Raw genomic sequence first — 25650 nt, 5'->3', positions numbered from 1 at the left:
GTTTTGTCTTAAAGGTTTATCAGGAACTTTTACAGTATAGGGTTCATTAGGTGCCTGTGCTAGCTCTTAATTTTGACCCAAGCTAATAACTAAACTTTGGAATTCATATGTCTAAAGATGAATGTTCTAATTAAATCACTAATTCTCCTAGTATTACAGACAGAGAAACAGAGGTATATAGGTAAAGAATTTAAGAATTGGTCTGTGATTTGAGAGACATTTTCTGATATCTATACAGTTCTAAGAGCTTTAACTGTGCATCTTGCCATACATCTTTGGAATTTGGAGTTTTGGAAAGAAAGTGATTCTAACTTGGAATGCAACCAAAGCAAAGGGTCTGAATTTTGTGCAATCAAAACAAACAACAACACTTATTGTCAATAATATAAGCCTTACTTAGTCTGAAGAAACTTTCTGGTATTACACACACCTGCACTTCAAAACAATAGGGGAAAAAAACCCACAAAAGACTCTACAGAAAATATGATTTTTTCAAAAAACTACTGGTATTTTTAATTTATGTAGGTCTCTGAAGAAAACAGCTAAGTTTAAGCTATGTTTACTTCATACATTACAGAATTTACTATGTCTTCTCTCCATTCATTAAGTACAGCTTGCTGAAATATTATTTTGAGGCTTCATAAATTTACCTTGAGTTAAAAATTAATGTCAACATGGATGTCTTAATGAAGTATAGTAAGTAGCCTAAGCATTGCTGTGGGGCTTTTTGATGCCATGTTGTTTTATACAGAGTTCTGTGATCTACTTTCTCTTTGGGCTGGTTTTGCTCTATTCAGCTTAAGCAAAGCTGTTCTCATTAAGGAAGGTCTGCCATTCACAGTGAAGGCAGACATGGTTGAGAATGGCAGAAATTTGCCTTCAATTGCATTGGAAGATGGATTTTCTTCCCAAGTAAAATGTCATTTGTATTGTTTGCTGCTTGAAAATTCCACGAACAACCTTAACAAATAAATAGCTACTGATGTCCTTTTTTTTCTTATTTACATTTGGTATATTTATTTCCCAGAGTATACTTGCATGAAAGGAGGAGAGGTGGAGGAAAGGAGTTTGTGCATGTCTGGGGAGTAGAGGAAGGGAAAGTGTTACATGGGGTGTTTGATCCAAGCAGGATCAGCGTAGGTATGGCAACAGACTGCTGTGATTAGTCTGACAAGCACACACAAGCCAGCGTGCTCCAGTTCTTTGCTCCTACTTGGAGCTGGAACTGTAGCCATGGGCTGGAACTCAGTTCTGAGAATTTCGTTTAAGCCCATGTGTTTCAAATCTTCATAATCTTCAAATTAAAATTCAAGGTACTTGAGTGATCTTTTGAATATTTAGCATGATGTCTGTGAACTCTGTAGCAGAAAGAGAATTCTAAACAAAACCAGTATGTTGAGGGTATGATTTTACTAAAGGGATGGCTCATTACTCAAAAATAGTTAGAAATGCAAAATGAGAAATTCATAGAAATGAAAAGTAATTTTAATCTAAAATAATAATATATATATATACACAATTGGATGTATGGGTTTTTATTTGGGCTACCCAACCAAGTTTCATCCAAATTTTAGTGATAACAATAAGAAAATGCATCTTTTCAATCCATATTTAGCTATAGATACCACGGCTCTCCAGTACAGACAGTCCTTTATGCTAGGGAATAAAAGAGTTGATATCTACTAAATGTTCTTTTTTAGTCTTCTATATGACTGGGATATGCCCCTCTGTGCCTTTTAAATTTAACATGTACATTGATCTTTAAATCTCTGATAGAATATCAATTCTATTGGCACATCAGCAGGAAGTAACTTCGGTGTTAATTAAATAACTCGGCTTTTTGAACTTGGCTAAAGCTTTAGTTAAAATCTGACAAGTAATGACAGTGTAATTGTCTTTTAATATTGGTAAGGGAATGTCTTATTTCTAAATATTGTGCAGAAGTGATCCGTTTTTTGAGTGTCTGGGTTTTACCATGCACCTTTTTTGATGCAGTATTCCATCTGCTGATAGATGGGCAAATCACAGCAACCTGCAAAGCTGTCCTGCTGTTGCATGCTACATAGAATTTAGCAAATACAGTGATTTCTTCAGTCCCTAGCAGACTTCTTGTTTGTTATGCCTGGTTGCATTGCTTCCCTAAAAAATCCCCCAAACTAAAGCCTTTGCAAGTATATAATGTAAAACTCTTCCCTGACTATGACTGTGTCCTTTTCCCATAGTCTGGATTTCTGTTATGTCATGCTTTTATGACTTGTTTTAATTCCTTGTGGTTGCTAACTTGTCCATAGCTTCTCTCTGAGATGGCTTCTGTTACTTTTCTGAATAGGCATGGTTTCAACTTCTTTTGAGAAAAAATGGCTACCAAAGTCACTGATTTCTCTTATCTTTGGTACTGTCACAGATCAGTCATGTGAAGCAGTGATGCTACCTCATGTATCAAAGTTTGAAAGTGTGGCTATCATGGTCAAGTGCTTAAGCTCCACCTGATTTACTTGCTTATAACTAGACTATCTTGTGTTCTGTTGTCACATCAGCAAAAGTAGTCAAAAATGCCATGAAATAAAACACATTAGATTTTTTTATTATATTCCTTTTACTGCTACCCCCACTTTGTTTTCAGAGTGAAATTTGCTATCTGTTCCCTTATGTTTTTGTATGAGTTCAGGTTTTTTGATGTATTCTGTGAAATAGATATTTTCCTTTTCTTCTGGTATAAGATAGACATAAAGTTTCCTTGCAGACTATGGGTAAAAGTCAAAACCTTTGTCAAAACCCAAACTCTCTTTGCAGCAGACTTGTGTTCAGGCTATTGATAGTGGTATTCTTTCCACAAGAAGTTTGGGTGGTTGGTTGGTAGAGTTATTTTGGGGGGTTTTTTGTCACTTCACAATCTCCACTTTACATAGAAGCTGTCTTCATAATAAATTTATGTTGGTCTGATTAGCTGGGAGAGGTTTCTCATGTATCTAGCCTTCAGATGTCTCAGTTTGGAAATTCATCTGTGCTATCCAACTCTCCTGGATCCTTGAAGCAAAGCTGACATCTTCAGGTTATTTTTCCTATTTATACCTGCCAAGATTTATTTGTGTTATAAAACTGTAGCATTTTAAAAGGAGAGTTCATATTACTTGTTCATTATTTCCTCTTTTGTTTTCCTTATACTGAAAGGAAATAGGAAAAATGAAGATGGAAAGTGTTTCTTGGTTTTTGAGCCAAGAAGTTAATTTCTGTGAGGCCAGTTCTGAGTGTGCTGCAGTAATTCCAGCTGCTCTGTAAGCTTTCTCCATTTACATACTGTAAAGGGACACAGTCATTAAAACAGGAAGAGATTGTCTGGTGTATATGACTTTAAATACAGGGTGCTTTTAGTCCTGTTGAGTAGTTCTAGACTTCTCTAGCTAAGAGCATGTATACTAGTTAATGATTGTACATCCTTGGTAAAATAGCTCTCTCCTGACTTATCTTTTGTGTTGAGATAAACTAGGATGAGATATCATTATATTAGCAGTGCTATAACCCATGTCAGACCTTCTACCTGGATCCTGCTGCTTGTTTGTCATCTATTGGAAGGTGTTCCATTCTGGGAAAGTCATCATTATGTTGCATTTATTTGTAAGTAGACAACTTAATCAGTGTTAGAAGATAATGAGGTCTAATTTATATTAATGCTTTCTTTATCTTGGGACTTTCTGAGATCCCAACTTTAAGCAATAACTTGCACATGTATAATCTGGGGTCCACAGCAGCTTTGCTGTGCTGAGGTGTCATCTCCCTAAGCTTCTGTCACTTCTTTTTTATCATCCTTGTTCTCCTCACTGACACCATACCTGATCAGTGTCTCTCAGGATGAGACAGGATCCCTCTGTCCTTCTCTGTACACACCAGAAGTCTCATATACTTAAACCCTAAAGGAGGTTTGTGAATTTAAGTCTGGCTTTATTCTGACTATGGCCACACCACCCTCAGTGGCTTAGGAGTATATGCAGAATGGGTTCTCATCAGCTTGCCAAGAAGTACTTTGGGCTTAGCAGGCTCAGCATGAACCTTTTCCATCAGAGAATATTTCAGATTTACTGGGTGTTCATTTCTGGAAGGATCCTATACTCATTTTATTCTTAGGAAAATTCATTAATGATGAATTGCAATTGAAGGTGAGCTTTAATGGGAGGGTCAGGAATTAAAAGTTGTGTCTGGTTTTTTTTTTTTTTTTTCTCTTTAATTAGATGTATGTACTGACAGGATAAATTAATTTTCTATGAAGGTGCTCATTTAAAGTGATTGCTTCCCTATTCTACAGAGTTACCAGTTATCTGGGGAGGTACATTATCACAGACACACATTTTCAGTCATTTCCCATTCTGTTTGATTACACTACAAATGTGGGAGGTTTTAGGCTAAAGTTAAATTTACCATGCTTTTCAATTCTCCTTAAATCCCTCACTACAAATCAATTAATTGGTGATCACACAGTGATACTGTGAATATATAGTTTCAAATGTTTCAAAACTAGGTGTGCAAACTCCTTTGAACCAAAGCTTGTTCTTTTTGTGTTTTCTTTGTATCACTGTATTCATTCTCTTGTCTTTCCTTCTAAGAAAAGTCTGTTATGTCCTACGTGTGATAAAATACAGTTTCTCAGGACCTTGCATAGTGCAACTTAAATAGAAGAAACAAAGTATCCCAGTTTCTCCTAATGAAATTAAGCCTTAACTTAAATGTGGTTTATAAACTTTCATGTTATTTTGTTTAAGTACACGGAATTATTACATACATCTCACATATTTATGATTTCTTTGCTATAAACAAATTCTAATCCTGGAGCACTAAAACCCAATTCTGGTGCAATTTGGTAGTTTTAATGAATATGACCAAGGAGAATCTAAAACTCTGCTCTGAGTGAATAAAATAAATAAAACCATTACATTTAAAACATATTTTTATAAGGGGTAAAAATTATGAAACCTGCACAGGGCATCAAGTACAAGCAAAAATAACTTACTTGATTTTCGGTGTAGCTAGTTATGAGCAAAGTATCAAATACCCTTAAAACTGTTGGGAAGGGTCAGGAAGGATGAGGAGAGTAATTAAATTTTTCCGTTTTTCTTTCCCCCCCCCACTGCTCTCCCTCTCAGGATGCTTTAACACCTGAAGACAGATGTTTCATCAGAAGCACTAATGGCTGTTGGCATGCCTTGGATAAGGTGGTGACCGCTGGATGTCATTTGTTTCTGTTCACTGTGGAGAGACAAAATTGACTCCATTTGGAGTTGAGAGCAAAAGCAGAACAGACCTCTCAAGATGACTGATCCTATGATGGATTTTTTTGATGATGCCAATCTTTTTAGTGAGACCTTAGAAGGTTTGTCAGATGATGCCTTTGTTCAACCTGGACCTGTTTCACTTGTTGATGAATTGAATTTGGGTGCAGAATTTGAACCTTTGCACATAGACTCACTGAACCATGTGCAAGATGCTCAAAATCAACAAAAGATGAGTGAGTTTGATCAGCTGAATCAGTATGATTCACTGAAGCTTCACTCAGTAAATCAGTCTTTTAATAGCTCAGCTGACAATGTCTTATCACCACACTCTCAGTTCAATTGTTCACCAGTTCATCCGCAAAACCAGTCCAATGGGATGTTTCCAGATGTGGCCGATGGTAGTCCTATGTGGGGTCATCAAACTGCCACGACTGTTTCGAATCAAAATGGGTCCCCTTTTCACCAAGGACATTCTCAGTCTATGCAGCAAAACAAAAGCTTTGTAGCACACCATGACTTTGCCTTATTTCAGGCTAATGAACCACAGCATCAGTGTGCCTCGCTACGGCCGCAGCAGAGCAGGAACAGCACGGGGCAGGATGCTCTGAGTCAGCCAAAAGACTTCATGGAAGTTAACGTGTCTACTTCCCTCAGAGTCAGTGTTAACCACCCACCTTCAGTTTCTAATCCATCGACTTCACAGCAGCCTCTGTCTGTTCAACAGTTTTCTCAAACTGCAAGTGCTTCGATACATTTTTGTGGGAATCAAGAAGGAAATTTTGATGGACAGTCCCCAACTATTACTCCATGTTCTGTCAGTAATAGTCAACAATTTTCATCTCCGTATTCCTACTCTAATAATCACATTTCTCCTACCAGCCTTCTTCAGCCTACAACAGCTCTTTCTACTAGCCAGCAGACACACTCTATCTCTGACTTCACTGGAAGTGATGCCTTTACATCTCAAACAGGGACCAAGCAAGAAACAACCGAGCACATGTTGAATCCTAACACAACTTTGAATTCAAGTACTTTTCAAATGTTGCATTCTGCGCATCCTCAGGGCAACTTTAGTAGTTCGAAACTCTCTCCTGTGAATATTAATTTTCCAGCTTCTACTGGTTCTGCTTCTCAGATAAGCCATTTCACCGACCCTATTGAAAGCAACGGTTTTACATCTTTAGATGACAATTTACTTCATCAAGTGGAGACTCACAGTGAACCATTCACAGGACTTGACCCGGATGACCTCTTACAGGAAGATCTTCTGCCACAGTTTGATGACTCTGCCTTTGTTCAGGATAGCACAAGCCATGTTTTAGAGCATGACCTGGAACACCACATAACCCCACAGCAAGTGACACCGTCATCCGAACTCGTTCGGGCACCGTCTCAGACTCAGATCCATCCTTGGCATTCTTCAGTTTCTAATCAGCACCTGCAGGGCAGAAGTCGTGCAACCTTACAAGGACAGGTATGTAGAGATTTGGGGAGTGGGGGTTTGAACCGTCTGATTTGGTTGATGGGGTGAAATGAATAATTGTGACTGGTGCTTGACTCAAAGCATGATAACTGAAGTCTCTGAGCTGTTATTTGACCCTGAAGAAGTCTTGTTAAGGAGGGAAAAAACCTAACCACTTGATACGGACATTGCTTTCTCCTGTTGTTTTCCTATCACTGCAGAAAACAAGACTACATGATCTTATTCAGATAAAATGGTGTTGTTCCTTCTGCTGCTTGTACTTCTGAAGTACAACAGAGAAAATTTATTGGTTTATGATTTTGATGCAAATATAATGACTTTTTGTCTTGAAAATTACTTAGAGAAACATGTTTTTAAGACCCTTGGTAAGGTTTGTATGGCTGATTTCCTGCAAGACTTGTGGTTATGCTGTTGCTCTGTCCTTTGCTTTGTGTCTTTGCACTCATGCTCATTGCCTAAAATTATACACTTATTATTCTTGATTTTCATGTGTTCAATAATAATAGAAAACATATAAAAAGCTGTGTGTATGTTGGATTTTGTTACTTTTGGCTATACCAAAAAAATCAGCAGTTGTTTTAGTATAATGTGCCCATCTACTGCTAGTATTTGAGTCCTCCACGAGGAGGACAAGATGACATAAAAACTGTTTGCTATTTTTCAGTCTGTGCATTTCAAAACAGATGCAACTCTGACGATCAAACATAATTTACAGCAGGCAGCTTTAAAAAGGTTTAAGTAACTGTTACTTCTGTATTCTTGCTGCCAATATTCTCTCTATCTGAGAAACCAGAATGTTGTCTTTCTGGAAAAAAAAATGGGGAAGGCAAGAACCTTAACTACTGACTTTTGATTCTTTTCGTTTGTAGGACACAGGCCAGTGAAGGAGACAATGTAACATTTTTCTTTTCCCCCCTGTTAATTTTAGATCATTAGCGTAGAGATAAGGGCTTAACATGCCTAATCTTTGGTCTTGGTTCAGTAGATTGCTTCTCCATTACAACTTCTGCTTATGTTTATGGAGCGTGTAATTGTCAATTCCTACCAGTGAAACTTTTTCTGTAAACTGTGGGGTGATGTTAATGGAACATGGATATCCAGCAGTGCGGTTCAGATGAGCTTGATTAACTGAATGATGCAGTAGATGCAATCTGTTGGTTTTGATAAACATTGCCTTTCTCCTTCCCTGCCTAAAAAACCAAAAGAGGGTGCACCCAAGTAGCCTTTCTTGTCAGAGATCTCGGTAAGGTGAAGACCCAGGCTCCAGCAGCTCGCAGGGGAAGGTGATGAAGGTGATCCTGTTGGTGAGTGTGTGTGTGTGTGCGTGTGCGCAGCCCTGCCGTGGGAGCAGCGCCCCATTCCCTGCCAGGCAGCAGCTCAGGGGCTGGGAACAGGGGTGTGCAGGCTTTTGGGCTCCCTGAGCATACTTGGGGTGAAGGGTGAAGAGGAAATGGATTCCAGGAAAAGTGGGGGTGGTGAGAAACCCAGGGCTTAGTATCATTTTTGAGGAGCGTGTGGGATATAAGCCAGGCAATGAAAAGCAGGTCTAATAAAACTTTCTGGTGCTGTGACTTTTGTATTTGTCAGAACCTTTTTGGACTTGCTTCAATCTTACTGACATCAGTTTAGCATTTTGTATCAAGAAATAGAGGGAAAGTTGTGAGATCTGTGGAGAGCCTTTAAAGTTTAGGGGTTTGGTTTTGTTTTTATCATGGTGTGAGAACAAAACAACTTTGCAGTATTTGAAATTTTAATGTTTTTCTTCTTTGAAATAAAACAGCCGGAAGCCAGATAGTTATAAAACTGCTTGGTTTGGTTTTTATTATTTTGGGGTATGCAATAAATTGTATAAACTGGATTCTGACCTTGAGTTTATCTGGTCGGACAGATGTTTAATGTTTCCTTCAGAAACTGGTTGTGAACTGGTAGCTGTCAAACTGTTGAGGAATGCACAGAGGCAAACCATGTAGAAGCCTCTTTAAATCAGTGGAGTATGTAGTATGAATAGTAATGGAAAAGTATGGCAATTACTGAAGTGTTTCAGATCTGTCCTTTGACTACAATTCTAAGAAGGGCTTTAGTTGTAATTCTCACGTCTATTCTTTGATCTCTTTTTAGAATTTCAAGTTCAAGATGAGTTCCTTCTGTTAGAGCTTTTTACAAATGTGTGCAGTTTAACCAGGGAGGAAAAAGATGGGGTGAAGGGGGAAGGAATTTTCATCTTAAAACTGGTTGACTTCAGGTAGGAGTCTGTTGGGAAGGGATTTCAACAAGTTTCACATGTAGTAGTTAAGGTGAACCTTAAATTTTTTAACAAGACAGTGTTTCACACTGGCTCTAGTACATATTGAAGAAACAATTAATAGTGAATTTAGTTGGTTTTTTTTTTGACAGTTTCAGTTTGATAATGGTTGGTGTTTTCTCAGAAAGAATAACTTTATTTTATGAAATATAATGAAGTTATTATATTAATGAACTGTAGGTATTGGAACTGACCCAATATTATACAACCAAAGATCTTTAACCATATTTAGACTGAGGTTATTTAAATTAAGGAAGACCATTAAATACTTGTTTCAGTATTTGAGAGCAAGCATACTCATAACATTTTTACTTGTATGGTTATTCTTTTGATGGAAATTAATTTAAAAATTAATACAATCTGTTCGGTGTAATAATGCTGCAGAATTAAAAAGACTGTCTTATAGTGCTAATATGCTTTCTGCTGTAATTAGATCAGAATTGTAAATAAATTGCACCCTTAATTTTACATCATGCATTTTTCATCAGAGTTAGTTTGAGAACAGAAAGTAAAGTGAAATGCTGAAGACTCCTGTAGTCTTAACTTTGACTAATACAAGACTTCTGTTCTTTTAACTTCACTTAAAACTGCTTTGAGTTTGCTAAGGCTAAATAATCTATTTGCTTCTCAGAAGGATAAAAAAGGCTTCAACATTGTTTTACATCTTTAGAAGAAAAAGGAAGTTGAAAAGATAAGTATAAACTGTTGGAAAAATAATGTGAAGTATAAACTCTTGGAAAGATAAGTATAAACTGTCCTTAGAGAAGATTACAGCTGTCTCACTGTGTATGTTATGTATTCTGGCTGCACACATGAAAGCAGAGGAATTGAGATTAAAAATAACATGAAAATAAAAAATACACTGATGAAAAATAACATTTCATTAATAATATGAAGTGCTATAGGATTAGGTGGTAGTCTTAGTTCTTAAATTACGTAATTAATTTTTTTTCCTTTTTGTGACTAAAAGTTTGGCAGCTAACTTGACAATTCAGTGTATTCATGAATTTGTGTAAAAACTGACTTGAAACATGCAAGTGCTTTTATGCCTGCAAGCCTGAGCTGTCCTACCACTTCTTTTATAGAAATAGATGACACTAATGTTTTTGAAAGGATTTGTCTTGCCCTTGTTGAAAGTTTGGCAAAGTCTGAACCTCATAGATGATTGCTTGGGTGGTGCTGTACCCCAGGATATCTGTATATATCAGAGTGGCATAACCTCATATATGAGCTTATCATCAGAGAGGGAATTAACTCTCACCAGATCCACATCCAGATTTATGTGCTGCTGAGATGTCCTGAATTGTCACAGGCTGTTCATGTCTGACTGTGCTATCACATGGCACTTTTATAGCAACTCTAAATTCATTGTAGACATGTATCCCTTGGATTACTCCACTTGTAAAACTCTTATGCTGCTATTGGTTGCTGTTCTACTTGTATATACAATCATGGACTGTGAAGCTTTTATGAGAGATACACAGAGTAAGCAGTGATGTGCTTTCTTGGCTAACTGTGAGATCTAAGTCCAGACAGCTGCTTGATATATAAGCAGTTATGGAAATGTATCAAAATAAATCATACAGGATTTGTGTGTATATATATCTACTATATTTATAGATAGAATATAGTATTAGAGTGTTTTTCTCATATTCTGTATGGTTCAATTTTAAGTAAGCCTGTAACAAGGAATATATTAAATTAAGGAACTGATCATACTACACAGAACTTCTTTGTAGAAGAGACTGGCTATTTTGCATAGTAAGTTTATAGGTTATGGCTCCTAAGAGTTGGTACAATACAAGATTTTTAAATTATGGTGCTACTATGTGCATGTGGCTTGGGAAGCAGTGAAATATTCAGTGAGACTGAGCATAACAAAATACACATCTGAAAATCTGTTCTAGTTTGCATCATTTCACATCTTTGTATCTAGTCAAAAGTTGGACTTGATGATTTTGGGAGTCTTTTCCAACCTTAATGATTCTATGATTGGAAATCTAGATGTCTGTTCCAGTAAGCATTTGGGTTCATTACAAATCATATCTTGTAATTTTAAAAAAACCTTCATAACCCTAACATGGATTATTCTTCTTAAAGTGTTGAATAGTAGTGGTATAACTCCCACTAAGCATATCTAATGTTCCTATATTTTTCCTTTAATTAGGGTCAATTTTATGGGTGACAGCATATTAACAAATGTAAATCTTTGCCTGAAGTTTCTTTTTAAGCATTTCTACAAGTTGTGTGCACTGGATTTAATTTTCTGTGCCTCAAGAACATTTTTTACCTTCCTCATAGGAATGTAAATCCTGTACCACAGTGAGGCAGCAGAATTCCCTGCACCTAATAAATTTATCATCTATGCTGAAGTAATGAAAACAATTCCTTCACTGATCACCTTTGTGCAATATTTTGCAGGTTTTTTTGCTTAATTTCTGTGATTTGAAAAAATCCTGCACAAACAGGTGGGATTGACCATGGCAAAGCTGTGTCAAATGCCCAGAGTTAATGAGAAGAGCAGGGCAGCATCTCTGAGCCCAAGTAGTGCAGTTCTTGGAATGAAGTTCTAAATTACAGCTGTATATAATATAATGTTTTCATTATTAATCTATGGCTTTTTGCCAATGACATATTAATCATGTAAAGAGCAATGTTTTGATAGCTTTATTTATAGTTCAATTTATAGTTGCTTTTGTAGATATTATATATGTTTTACATAAACCTTTTATAAATTTTATTTTTTTAATTTGCAAATTGCTTAGGTTGGGGAAAGAAAGTACATGTTTGTGAGATAAATTTGTAACACATTTATTGATGAGTATAATTTTTATTGTCTCTATTTTCATTTCCCCTGTTTTGGCTTTCAAAATAAAACTGTAGTAAGGGAAAGACAAAAATTGTTGGGTTTTTCAGAAAACTGAAAATGTGCCAGAGTATCTGTTTTACAGTTTTAAATGCTTTATGAGTTTCTTAGTAATTTCTGTTGAGTGGAATTAATTTTTTTCCACAATTTTTTGGATCTTTTTGCTATCATGAATGCTTTTCTTAAACCTTTATTGAGAAGGTCTCTCTCAACCTTCATCACTTGTCAAATAATTAGGCTGTCCAATTCTTTGTGTATGTTTGCTCTTTAAAATTAAACACTTGCTGTTTTAATGATTGTCATAATATAATAATATATTTTTTCCTGAGATAATTGCACACTCATTAAATAAGTACTATAATTGTCTTTGAAATGTGCCAAAAGAGAAGCATTTTTGTAAAAATTAGTTAACAGATGGCAGGCATAGGAAGAAAGCTTCTGGCTGGGTCAAATTGCAGGAGTAAAATAGCAAGGTGAGACTAGTTGATAAAAATAAGTTGAATTGATATTATTTTTTTAATGATAATGCAGGGTAAGTGTGGTTGAATAATCTAAATAACTATTTAGAAATAGGTGTCTTTTTAACATTGAAAAACTACAAAGCAATTAATTAATGTGAGAGTACAGATATAATTGTGCAATCTTAGCATCTGGAAGAAGTGGTACCTAATTACATAGAAAACAAAATCCATGTTAAATTATCTTTTAAAGACAGCAACCCATTCTATAGGCTATTAAAGCTATAGTTCAATATATGCCTAAACTCTAATAAATTATCAGGAAAGTTTTTTTAAAAAAAAGCTCTTATTCTTTCATTTTGTCTTGTGTTAATGCAACATTTGGGCTATGAACTGCACTGGGAAACTTCTTCAGGTACAGAGAAACTTTGCCCTTTTTTTGTCAAGAGTGTTTTTCCAGAATCCAAGTTCTGGTTCAGTTCTCAGTTGCACAGGATCAGGTTCCCTAGCACAGTGCAGGGCAGTTGGTCAATGCACACAAACACCTGAAGGTGTCATGAGCACGGGGCCAGGCTCATTCCAGTGGTGCCCAGTGACAGGACAAGGGGCACAAACTGAAACTCAGGAGCTTCCATCTAAGGATGAAGAACAGCTGCTTTACTGGGAGGGTGACAGCTCTGGAACAGGCTGCCCTGAGAACTTCTGGAGGCTCCTACTCAAGAACTGTCTGGACACCACCCTTTGCAGCCTGTCCTAGGGGGTTGAGCTACATGATCCCCAGAGCTCCCTTCCAACCTCAGCCATTCTGTGATTCTGTGACAGAGGAAGGAGTGGAGGCATTATTTTCTCCAGTACAGGCAAAATAATTGTGTGTGGGCCTCCAGCACTAAATGCAAAGACAGTGCAAGTGGACTCACTGTGGCACTGTCCATTGGCTCCAGTAGCCACTAACCTGCTTTAACTAACACTGTTATCTAGATTCTGCATTTTTGAGTGGCTAAGAACATACCATTGCCTGTAAAACTTCCAGAGCAGCATTTTATCTTGAGACATTTTATAGAAAATCAACACTTGATGAAGTGTTAGTGAAGTGTTATTACTGAAAGAGCAGCAGAACTTGTAAAGATGTTAACCAGTAGTGTGGTTTTGAAGCCAGACAATCTGATACATTTGGAATTCATGTGGCTTTTCTTCAGATGCCTGTGTGTTTTGTGCACTCAGGTTTTGCAATTTCTTTTAGCTGTTATGTTACTTCTAAATATATAGACAGATCAGAATAATTTTCAACCCTTTGTTTCCCAAACAGCCTCCCACATCTGGAGAGGTATTGTTTTCTTTGTTTATTATCAGGTTTTAAAAAAATTGCTCAATTTCCTGGTTACACAGATTTCTAAGAGAGTGTTTATCATCAGGTGCTGAGTGGATTGAATTTGGGAACTCTTAAGGCTAATAAATATAAATTAGTGGGATTCTTAGGATGATGAGACCGAGAATTCTAATGCTGATTTCAGTAAGCATGATAAATGAAGCTAGGAATGTAGCTTTAGGCTAGAAAAGATGACAAGTCTTACACTTTTGAAAGCTGTGTAATTTGTAGCAGAGATTGATTTTTCTTTCATAAATGTGGCAGGTTTTCTTTTGTGTGGACTATTTGGCTTGTATTTGTACTTGAGTTTTTTGTTCCCTTGATATCTTACTGTGAAGGGCAAGCATTTTAATTTATATCTCCTGAAACTGTTCCCATCTTTTACATACTGCCTGCTCAGGAGTTAGCCTGTATTTGAAAATAATTTCAATGTTAGTAGCATATCATGTATGTGTACATAATGCTGTTGAGCAGCATATTGAATTGCAAACCAGAATTAATTTCATAGCCTCTTTTAAGAGATACTCATGACCTCACAATTTAGTTATAGTTGATATCTTGGAAAGAAAAGAGAAGCTAGCCTAAGTGTTAAAGAAGCCATTGCAAATATTGTGGTTCTGAGATTTTTTTGTATTTTCTCAGAGTTTGAAACATCGTTTCAAAACAATAGTCCTACTGATAGGTTTTTAAAATAATCTTAAGTAATCTTAAAAGGAATTGTTTCACTGTACCTTATTTTTATAATGAGCACCACAATACAGAGATTTCTTTAATCATATTTTAAGCAAACTCACAAGAAAAGCATAACTCTTGTGCTTTTTGAGACTTGCAACATACTATGGCTTCCAGTACCTGTTTGTATTCCTCAGAAGGATAAGAAGACGCAGTGCACGTGCATTGTTTTTTAAGTCATTGCAGCAGTTGTCCATTAGGTCTAGGTATGGCTCAGCCTGATGTGTAAGCTTTGTTGTAGCAGGAACTTTGGTCCTTGAAACTCTTAAAAGCAGAAACCAGCTGTTAGAGAACCCAAGCCATCACAGGGAAGGCAGGTAAATTATTTAAGGAACATCTGAGTGACAAAACCAGACATGTGTCTTACTGTCTCTGAGTTCAGTAAGAACAATTTTTAAACTAGATTAGGCAAATTTATTTTGATGTGTCTGTATTGTAGCTCCTATTTATATCATCCTTTGGAGGATTCCTTGACGTGCAATCCTGTAGTGTTTGAAATCTGATCAACTCCAGCACCACACAGGAGATGTGTTTTCTGGTGCCTGCCCAGTGTGCTTGCTGACTTCATGTGGTTTAATTGCAATGGTGTTCAGGCTTGGAGTGATTTTAGATTTCAGAAATGGTGACCCAGCCTTGCTTGCTGGGGACAAAGGTACAGAGGGGCTCCTGCTCATGATGGTGCTTGGGGATGCCCTTGGCAGCACACTGGTCTCTAACCAGGCTGTCACTCTGCTCTGTGCTGGTGACAGCTTCTGCTGACTGCAGCTCTGTTGAAGATAAGAATTTCTCTTTTCTTGGCCTTTATAGTGGGGCTAGTCCTGGCACTTCTGCTAGTAGCCAGACTCAGTTGAGGTTAGAAACATAACCATAGCAGTAATTTTTTGAAACCTGTCTTGCAACTTTTTTTTTGATGCTTACTTCTTTTTGATGCTTACCAAAAGTTATTTTGTGGTTATTACTGTGAAGCTCTTGGATGCTATTCTTTCTCTAGAAATCTTATAGAAATTTATTTTGGGGAAAAAACAGTTTGGTTTGTTTGCTTTTGGGTTTCATTTGCCTGAAATCAAACTGTTGTTCTCCAGTAGTATCCTCTGACTTGGAACTTTTTATTTTTGAACCGTCACCCTTTTTGATAAATTCCTTTTCTTTAGGCATCTTGTTTTACTCCTTAACTAGGGGGAAGGATTTTGTTAATGAATATTTAATTGAGAAAACTAGATTCTAGGGGAGTAGTTTCATTAGGTTAGCATATATGCTAAAGGACTCTTTTGAACTGAAGATTCTGGCATAAAAAGCTGTTAAAATAGTTCATTGAAGCTGAAACAAAAAATATGTAAGTTGTTTTGAATTGAAGTGGAAGAACTATGCCCCCTCTTTGATTTAAATGGAAATATGCTGTGCAGTCAGTACTGATATTAGTGACTCCCCAGCTGTTGATGTTAAAAATAATTTTCCCAATTTCTGTCATATATGTTTTAGTGCTAAGTGCTGTGTTTAATGTTAAGTGCTGGGTTTTTTTAATCTCACTGAAATTTTGAATGCTGAAAATATTTTGGATACTCTGTAAAGTACTGAGTACTACAAAAAAAAAAGCCATGTTCAAAGATTAAGTAAACTTTTAAACTTAACTGCTTCTAGGGAATAAAACTATTGCACAGAGAGTTGTTACATGCTAGCCTTTCTGAATATGCAATCTGTTTTGATTTAAAGCTCTTTCGTGATTGGTATTTCCCTCTTAATCAAATGATACCTATTTTTCACATCTGTCATCCTGTCAACAATACTTCATTGTTCTGCTACAAACAAGCACTGAAAATGCATACTTTAAAAACAGGAAAAAGTTAAAAAGAAGGCTGCCAATATTATCATAGGATCATTTCCTGGGGACTGACCAAGATAGTGATCCATTGCAGCATGTTTTTCCAGTAGCCTTTATACTTTGAATAAGCTGGTTCACTTAGCTTCTAATTGAAGTGGTTTTTACCATTGCACTCAATGTATTATAAAATGTGAGCAGAATTTGGTAAATTGGGCTGTTGAAGCATGCTGTGGAAGAAAACCCACCTCTGTGTTTTGTCCAGTGTGTGGCTGTTTCTCTGACCTAGCCTGACTTCCCTTTCTGTAGGTATTTGCAGAAGTGAGGCAGAGACAAAAGGTGGGCAGCTTCCTGCTGCTTTGGAGAGTTCTTGCCCACCTGCCCTTCCTTTGATCCCTTCAGCGGGTTCAGTGACTCCTCCAAGTAGCACAAGAGTACCAAGAATAGACCATGGAGGGTTGTGCAGTTTACAACCCTTCACATCTGGAATGTCTTCTCTGTCTGGGCTGATAACAAACTGAGAGAGAGTGGAACAACTGGGGGATAGTGGAAGGAAATACTGACAGCAGTAAACTTTCTAGGGATGAAAGTGGGTTTTGTTTCAATCAGAAAAATGTGTTCTTACAAGTCCACTTCCATGAGAGATGTAGAGGGAACACTGGAACTGAAATTTTAACAAGAACCAAGGACCATTAAAGTCCTGTTGCTTTTTCTTGCTCCAGAGATGGAGGCTGTGCTGGTCTTTAGTGTGATTGGCGTGCTTGTGATATATTGGCTTGTTTGTGATATATTGTGAAGCTGTGTTGGATGTTAGGACTAATGGGAAAGCTCTTCATGTGATGTTCTTTCTGAAGGTAGTTTTGGGTGGGTTTTTGTCTTGTCTTCTTCTCTGTTTGGTAAGAAAAAACCCATGAGAAAATAACTCTCTCAGTGGCATACAAAAGTGGTGGTCATATAGAACATGGGTGGGTAAGTGGCAACTTTTAAAAATCCAGTTGAATTTTGAGTTTGTTGCAATTTTGTTTTCTGTTCTGAAGACTTCTGCAGTCAATTCTTCATTATTTTACCTTTAAATCATCATTTAAAGGGATTTTGTCATCTTAAATTAGAGCAGTTTCAGCTAACGTTATGTTTTTCAGGAGTTTAAAAGGCCATTAAAAAAAAGCTGGGGATAGAAGCTATCTGGCTTTACATGTTAAATAATCTTTTCCAATTGTAAAATCAGGCATATGTATGTGCATGTGTTCCAGAAGAAGCAAATTCTTATCTGTACTGTCCAAGAAGGTGTTGGATGATGTTAGATTTCAGTGGATCAAAGATATTTTAGAGCTTTACTAGGGATTTTGAACCCTAATGGCTACTTTTTTTAAAACAGAAATATCTCTTTGATTTTTCTTGTCTGTAACTATTTATTTAAGTATTTTACAGATTTATTTCCAGATGCCCACATAAGACTTGTTTCAAACAGTGAACTGAAACCTGAATTGCCTTTTTATAGAGTAGAAGTTTAGTCATCTTTGTTGCTTAAGGAGTCAAGTAATTGCAAAATTTGTATGGTTAGGATTAGGCAAGAATGCAAGAAAGAATAAGGTTTTTGCTAGACTATTTTGGCCCTTAGTTTAAAGAAGAAAATATTAAAATAGAGGTAGAGGTATGGCATGACTGTGAATTTGATCTGAGCTTAGTAACTCACTGGTGGTGCATCTACCAGGTGTCTTGGATTTGATAATAACATTTTTTTCAGAGACAGGAGCCCATGGTTTTCTCCTGGTAATTATAGTGATACTGCCATAGTGCACCACAAGTGTGCCCTTAGGGATCAGCCTTACCTGCAGGCTTAGCCTTACATGTTCTGGCTCTGCCTGTGAAAGAGAACACTGACAAGTTTTGCTGAGGCAGTAGCTTGTGTTGGCATTGTCTGCCATTTTCCAAATAGCTCTTACATTACAGATTGGAACCGAAGAAAAGTGGGTACCTGATGGGCACAGAACACCAAGCCACTGAAAACTGAAACACATTAAATGCAGCAGCCTGGCAGAGCAAGCAGGATGAAGTTCTCAATTTCTTTCATTTCCTGGCAATTTAGCATGCTCCAGTACATAGTGCCTCCTTTAAGAGTTCCCGTGCAAATTACACACAGTTTTCATACCACTACTAAATATTCAGCAAAAGATTCTAACTATATTTGGCACTGAGCCCCAAAATACTTTCTTCAAACAATCTCTTCCAAATGGAAGCAAAATGTGTGCTGCAGACTCATCCTGTAACTTCCAATGCTGCCTCTGCTGCAGGCCCAGCTTAGCAGCTGCTTCCATGGACATGGCTTGATCTTCCCCCCATGAATGATAAGGCAGGTCACTGGTTAAGAAGCTGCTACTAATGCCAGCTATGGTATCTTCACTATATTGGTGGCAAAACATGATTAGTGATACTATTACTGGGTTCTGCAGCACTGAGATGTGAAACAACACATTATGCAGAGAGAGTGTGACGTGCCAACAGGTGCATGTTCCATCTTAGAAACATGACTAGTTTAAGGTTGCTGACCCTTCCATTAGCGTTTTCATTTCCACAGAAATTTAAAACGTGGTTGCAAGCATGATGCTAAGTGCCTTGTGAGGCATAAACCACATTCACACCCCAAATCACAGATGTATGTTCTGAAGTGACTGTTACACAGATAAAAACTGTTGTCTGGCCACAGTGCTGTAATTGTCAGCCATTCATTTACCAACATTATAGATAACAAGTATGGAAGATGAAAAACACTCTCCCTGGTGTCTTTTTGTTTTGTTGTTTTTTTTTAATCTATCTGTACATGTCTATTTTATATTGGGGTAGGTTTCATAAATCTATGTCTTGAAATTCTGTTTCTATTAAATGCAGATGGTGTGGGGCAACTGTTGAACAAGAAAATAAATAGCAGTTCAGAAGGAACTCTGGAGGGAGTTGTCTCTGGAGAAAAGAAACCCTCCTGCATATTTAGGTGATTTTCCCATTAGTTGTGCAGAAGTAGCCTGATTAACTGAAAATCTCATTTCAGTTTACTGTCTAAAGAAAACTACATCTTTTGCTGGGATTGCCATTCAGCAAAGGCAGTGTTTTTCTGCATACATGTGGGGTGATAAATATGGATATTGTAGGTAATCTTCTACAGATGGACTCTGTCAAGGCTGTGAGTTTTTGGGGTTTTTTTTAATAGATAACCTTTTTAATTATAAATCGACCATTAAAAGTCACGAGAGGACTTATTTCTGCAGACTATTCTAGAGGAAAGAAGTTCAGAGTGCTAGTATGGAATTCAGAAGTCACTGAGTTGAGTTCATGCTTTGGGGGTTTTTAAAAGTTGCATTCCTAAATACAATTTTATAATTCAAATGATGAATGAATATACCTTTAAGATTTTTCACTGCAATGAGTTAAAAGCAACTGCAGTTTTCATGTGATTATAATGTGAAAAATGAGAAGCTAACTTGGACAAAGTCTCCAAACTATTGATTATTTTAAGTAATGAAATTTATTTATCTGTACTCTGGTTCTGATATTCATCCTGTTTGTTGACTCGACATGCACAGAGATGCCTTGTTTAGTAATAAATGTGAACAAAGGTGATGTAGTAATGCATGAAGATCAAGTTTCCAGGTGGCTAATTTTAGCTGCTTTTAGTGCAGTTGATGTCAAGGTCATCTTGATTTCCTGAGGACCTGATGGACTGTCAGGAACTTGTTAGGCTTTCAAGGCAGACAGTACTTGGTGTGAGCATCGTCCTGCAGGTGTGTACTGCTACCAGCAGGAGTGAAAGAGCCACTCAAGGCATGTAAACCTTAGCTTTCTGTTGTTACACTCCTTAGGGTCACAATTTAGCTCTTAATGCTCTTAGCTTATGATTTAGCTGTTAGGTAGCTAATCTAAGTGGTCGGTAGATCCACAAGTGAAAAACATTATTTCAATGAAGTGCCTTGTATAATTCAATCACAAATGTGTGACTTGTTAAAATTTCAGAGAAAAGCATGTCAGCTCCTAGAATATATCAAGAATGGGCGTGACTTCAGGGAGATACTTAGTCTGAAAGGTTTGTGCACACACAGAATTGAAAATAATGCTACTGTATTGTGAATGGCCATACCTACTGCAGGAAAGGTGTTCTTACAGTGGAAGCCATGTTTTACTATTGGAACAGATAAGGCAGGATTTGGGAGGGTTTTCTAGGACGTAGAAGTAGTTTTGGCGTTAAACTCGCTTTCTCCTTGGGGCTACCTCTGTAGTGATATGCAGAGGATGTGAAGGAAGGACTTGTTGTGGAAAATGCGTTTAGGCTTTAGAGGAGAAAAACCTGATGTCTGTAAGTTTTGAGGATGGTGGTTTGTCCTTGCTGGGGGAAGGACTGTTATGCCAGTGAAGGTCTTCAAATGCATGTCCTAAGCAACCACAACAAAGTGGTTGGAGGAAATGCCTTTCTTCAAAAAGCCTACTCAGCAGAGTACTGTTGGCTATTGGAAAGATGCTGTCATGATTCTGCTTCTCGATATTCCTTGGTAACTTCACTGCTTTTACATTGTTTAACTAAGAAATCATTCAGATATGTGTAGGGTATACCTTCTACTCCTGTGAGACAGCATGTCAAATTCCCTTGAATAGTGCCAAAAAGATGCTCCCCTGGCTGGGGATCAGGGCATGTGTGGGGAATTCTACAGCTGTTGTCTGATCTGTTCCCTGAGTGTTTTTCGGGGCCAGCTCTGTGGTGTGAGCACCACCAGGGCCCATACCTGCTGCTGTTGCTGATGGCTTTTGCAGGCAGCAGCTTTGGTGTGAATTTGAGGTGATTCCTGCCAATTTCCCTGCTGCCCAGAGGATTGTGTGGAGCAGCAGGGAACTGACAGGAGGCTTGTTTCCTGCACTCGGCTGCTGCTTGGCAAAGCCATTAGCAGCAGCAGATACCCTGGAGCTCCCTCTGTGCAGACTCAAAGGACAACATTGCATTGCTTTGCATTCGCTCATGTTTGGATGATTATCTTCGCAATCGTGAAAAGTACAAACCTATTTTTCCAAATAAAATCTTCAGGTTTTAAACCCCGGTGGCCTCAGGGTTTTCCTTTCCACCGTCACCTATATGTTTGTCAGTTAAAAATTTCTTTCTTATCCTAGATGGAATAGGTTTGTAAGCCACTGGTGAGGATATATTCCTATAGGATGTTTTATCTGCGTTCCGTCTCACTGAGGGGGAGGGGTGTTTTCAGCTTGCAAAAGGCTTTGCCCTTTTTTTTGGTAGATGCTCGAGAACCTTTGAAATGTTTTTCATGTGCATGATGATTTACAACTGTTCAATCATTTTATAGTTGTGCCTGTTTTCAAATAATGAAATTATTAGCAGAATAAAAGAGCTGCTGGATTAAATGGCTTTTGTTGCTAAGTACACACAGATCCTGCCCTCTGTAGTGCAAGCATGGTTCACATTCTAATATCAAAACACTTGTGTTGCTTTCCAGTTTTGGTTTTTGTGACAATGGTGACTTTCTTGATGAAGGTTTCATTACAGATTTATTTGGCTTAGAATGGCTGGCTGGTGCCTTCCTACATCTTCATGAATGTCATTTCCATGTGGTTAGAAATGTCATAGCAAAATCAAAAAACCCCCATGGTCTGGGATTTCTAACAAATAGCTTAATGTTTGTGCAGTGCAGGAGACAGAACTCGGAAGGGATAGTACAGAGCAAGACGCAGAGGAATTATAACATAGAGGAGCCTCGGCCAGCATACTCACAGTTCTACAGTAAGAGTGTAGTAAATGGTGTTGAGGAATAAATTGGGAAGCAGCTTTGATCTCTGAGAAAATGCAGCAAAGAAACTTTGTTTTAAAAGGATAAAATATCTAGAAAGAGACTGTAAAAGGATTCACAAAAAAGCCACCATTTCTGGATTACCTACTTAATTATTAAGCATTTTTTGTTTGTTTTTTTCTGGCCCAGGAACGTTCAAGAACTGACCAATGTAACACTACTGGCTTTAGTAGCATTTGGCTTTTAGAGCTAAAATTATACCCAGGATACATTAGGAATATTTTTTTTTGTTTAGCTGATCTCAAAATGTAAAATAGTTGATTAGTTACCATTTTTACCAAGATATGAAATAATCACCCTAAATGATAAATCCCTGTAATTTACTGTAGTTACTGTAAGCATAATGTAGAAACATCTTGGCTAGAGTTTTCAAAAGTAAAATTAAAATGTGATAATTGTCCTTGTGATGCTGCTTCATATTTACAGAAATATCCTTGAATTTAAGTGGTATTGTTAAAAAAATAATCAATTTAAATTATTGGTGCCACTAGTGTTTCTACTGGACAAGGCACTTTAATTTTGAAATTAATCTTAAATAGAAGTGAAATTACCTTTTAGAATAATGACTGATCTTAATCTCAAAATCTTTGCCATATTTTAAATTTTCTATGGAAAAACATATATCTTGCAAAATGAGGGTATATGTATATATGGAGAAGAACAGAAATCAAGTCCCGATCTTTCTTCATTCTTCTTGAGTGGCTTTTGAGAATCAAGGGTATTGCTAGGATGGAGCTATGCTGTCAAAAGCTTCTTGTTTTTTTTAATAACCTTGCAAAAACCCCAATCTTCTTTTTGGTTTTATTTGATATGTTGACAACACATATTTTAAAACTTGTCTGATTTTTTTAAAATATCACTTTAACCCAACCTGGGAATGAAGAGGCGCTTACCAGAGAGCCGTGTCCCGAGGTGGTCTCCACCGCAGGGTCCCGCAGGTCTGGGCAGAGGCAGAGGGATAAAACCGAGCAGTTCTTCCATTTTCTGTAGGAAGCAGGGAAGCCTGTCAGCAAATGATTTATAGTCACTCTTACCATCGTATAGTAATGAAGTAAATGCAAGAAAAATAATTTTAAAAAAATCAAGAAGTATATTGTAGAGCAAAATCTGTTTGTGAGGCCAGAGGCTGGGATTCGGCCGCTGTCCCGCCGTGCCCTCCGCGGGGCTGGAGCCGCAGGGCTGCGGTGCAGCGGGTCCGGCGCACACAGCGCCCGGTTCCCACGGCTTTCCAGGGAGCGAGCAGCCGCTGTGGGCGGCGCTGCGGGCGGGGAGCGGCAAGGGTTAAAGCCGATCCCCGCGGGGGTTAAACGTGGAGCCTAATGGAATAATGACGGGTAGCACCATCTGCTGGCCTAGTTCCGCGGGGAGCGGGTCTAACCAGCGCTAATATTGGCGCTGATGCCTTTTGATGCTTTGTGCGTTTCTTTCCGCGCTTTGTTGGGATCCGGCGCTCCGCGCACGGCGGGGCCGGGCCGGGCCGGGGGCGACGGGTGCGCGCCGGGCAGGGCGCGGGGATGCTGCTGAAGCGGGCGAGCGCTCGGGGAGGGCTGAGCGCGGCCCGGCTGCCGCTCGCTAAATAGGCCATTTAGCAATCTTCTCCCCATGCTTTTCTCCTGAGCACTGCCGGGGGTGCTGGAAAAGCGGAGGGCAAGTCTTTGTCTGACGCCAAAAATGTCTTCAGTGAAGAGGCCGAGAGGAAGGGTAAGTGAGAGCCTGAATGAGTGGGAGGAGGAGGGGTTCTTTGGGCTAAAAGGCTAATGGGATTGAATAACCTTCCTTATTACTGGCTGCTGCTGCGGGAGCCGCATCGCCATCTTGAGCTGTTCCCGAGCTGGGGCCGGCTGTTTGTTCCAGCCCCGGGGCTTTAAGGTGGCATCGGGAGCGGCCCCGTCCCTGCCTCCCGCCCCCGCCGCCCATGAGGCTCCTCTAGAACATGAATCCCGGGAAGTGCGCGGGGTTTGCCCAGAAAATGTGTTTGGAAATTCCTGGTGGCTTTTCTTCCTGCTCTAGGCAGAGGCGCATTTACGGGTGAGAACGTAACATAACTGTTATCTGCTGGGGTTTTGTGTTTGAATAGGAAATTCTTTCCATTCCTCAAAGGGGGAGGGGAGGAAAGCAAAAACATGTCTTCTGGCTGGCTGCAGGAGAAGCTCATCAGCCCCGTAAACAATTCTGCGTCCATGAAACGGGCATTAAAATCCCGAAGATAAAAACAAGTTAGGTCTTTTATCCGAGGCGTGAAATGTATGTTGATCTAAATAAAGGAAACGCTGCTTTCTGATCCGTTTATGGATATAGAGCTGTGTAATTTTAGTTTTGGTTTTATCTTTTGTCTGTTTTTTAATCTCGGTGTTGTTCGAGCATCTGTTGTGTTCATCACCGAGTTAGTCCTGTTGATCATTCATCTGCTTTAGGGGAACTGTGGTCCTGGTATCCTTCCAAAGGCAAAACACTGATGCTGTTACCCTCGGGAGCTCTTTGCTTTTTCATATTTTACTGGAGGTGTTGGATGTGTGTGTCAAATGTATGGGAATGCTGCAAAGGTTAAAGATTGGTTTCTTTAATTACAGAGGTGGAGAGACAGCGGAGAGAATTTCAGAAGGATAATTTTTACCGACTTTGAGTACTTGGATTGGTTGTTTAAAACCAACAATTGATGTAGTTATTTTGGAACCCACGCAATTCTGTGGTATAAATGGAATTCCTCATTTTTTGTGTCCACATAAGTCCCTGACAGTTACATTTTTTTAAAATGTGTATCCTTACCAAAAATGTTTGCACTTTTTCTTTCTGTCTTTAAAATAAGGGGATTTAATTTACTTTTTGTTTCTTGCTACAGCCTCCTTCCAAGAAGACTGATGGTTCAGGATCATATACTAAGTTGCAGAATACCCAGGTGAGGGGAATGTCTGAAAAGAAGCAGAAGAAAAAAACAGACTCGGAAAGTAAACAAGAGAAGGCAAATCGCATTATATCCGAAGCAATTGCAAAGGCAAAAGAGAGAGGAGAGAGAAACATTCCACGAGTAATGAGCCCTGAAAACTTCCCCAGTGTTTCAGCTGAAGGAAAAGAGGAAAAGAAGGGTAGAAAAGTTAAATCCAAACCAAAGGATAAGGAGACTAAAAAGCCGAAAACTGGTTCCTCATCCAAAATTAAAGAGAAAACAAAAATTGGGTAAGTAGATTAAAACATTGTCTTCTCTTCAGACTTTATATCCTTGATTAAAATGGAAACTGCTTACTGATAATAAAATGTTCTCCTCTGCTGCCTACACAAAATTCTTACTGATTAAGTCCATGTGTGGACTCTCTCATTCAGGAACAAGAATGCTCTGTTTTCTCTTTAGATAAAATCACTGTAGGAGGGTCCTTTTGAAAGGAATTATTTTAATACAGATTCTAAAATATTCTGTATTCACTTTGAAGCATAGCCTGACATACCTTCTATCTAGCTTTGTAATCCATTCTGACTCCAAACTGAATTTTTCTAGATTATAAATGCTGTTTTTATAAATTTTGGCATGTAG

General features: G+C 38.2%; 1 protein-coding gene across 1 annotated transcript in view; it reads left to right on the top strand.

Moving 5' to 3' along the window:
* CHD9 (chromodomain helicase DNA binding protein 9) overlaps positions 1-25650 on the top strand; it is an 86439-nt gene that overhangs the window by 9417 nt on the left and 51372 nt on the right. Inside the window, 2 exon segments of the mRNA XM_030956294.1 lie at positions 5136-6738; positions 24964-25298. Of these exon segments, the coding sequence (XP_030812154.1) occupies positions 5302-6738; positions 24964-25298 (1772 nt within the window). The 5' untranslated portion in view covers positions 5136-5301.

Source organism: Camarhynchus parvulus, chromosome 11, assembly GCF_901933205.1.
Source record: "Camarhynchus parvulus chromosome 11, STF_HiC, whole genome shotgun sequence".
Taxonomy (NCBI): domain Eukaryota; kingdom Metazoa; phylum Chordata; class Aves; order Passeriformes; family Thraupidae; genus Camarhynchus; species Camarhynchus parvulus.
This window is presented reverse-complemented; position numbering and strand designations above follow the sequence as displayed.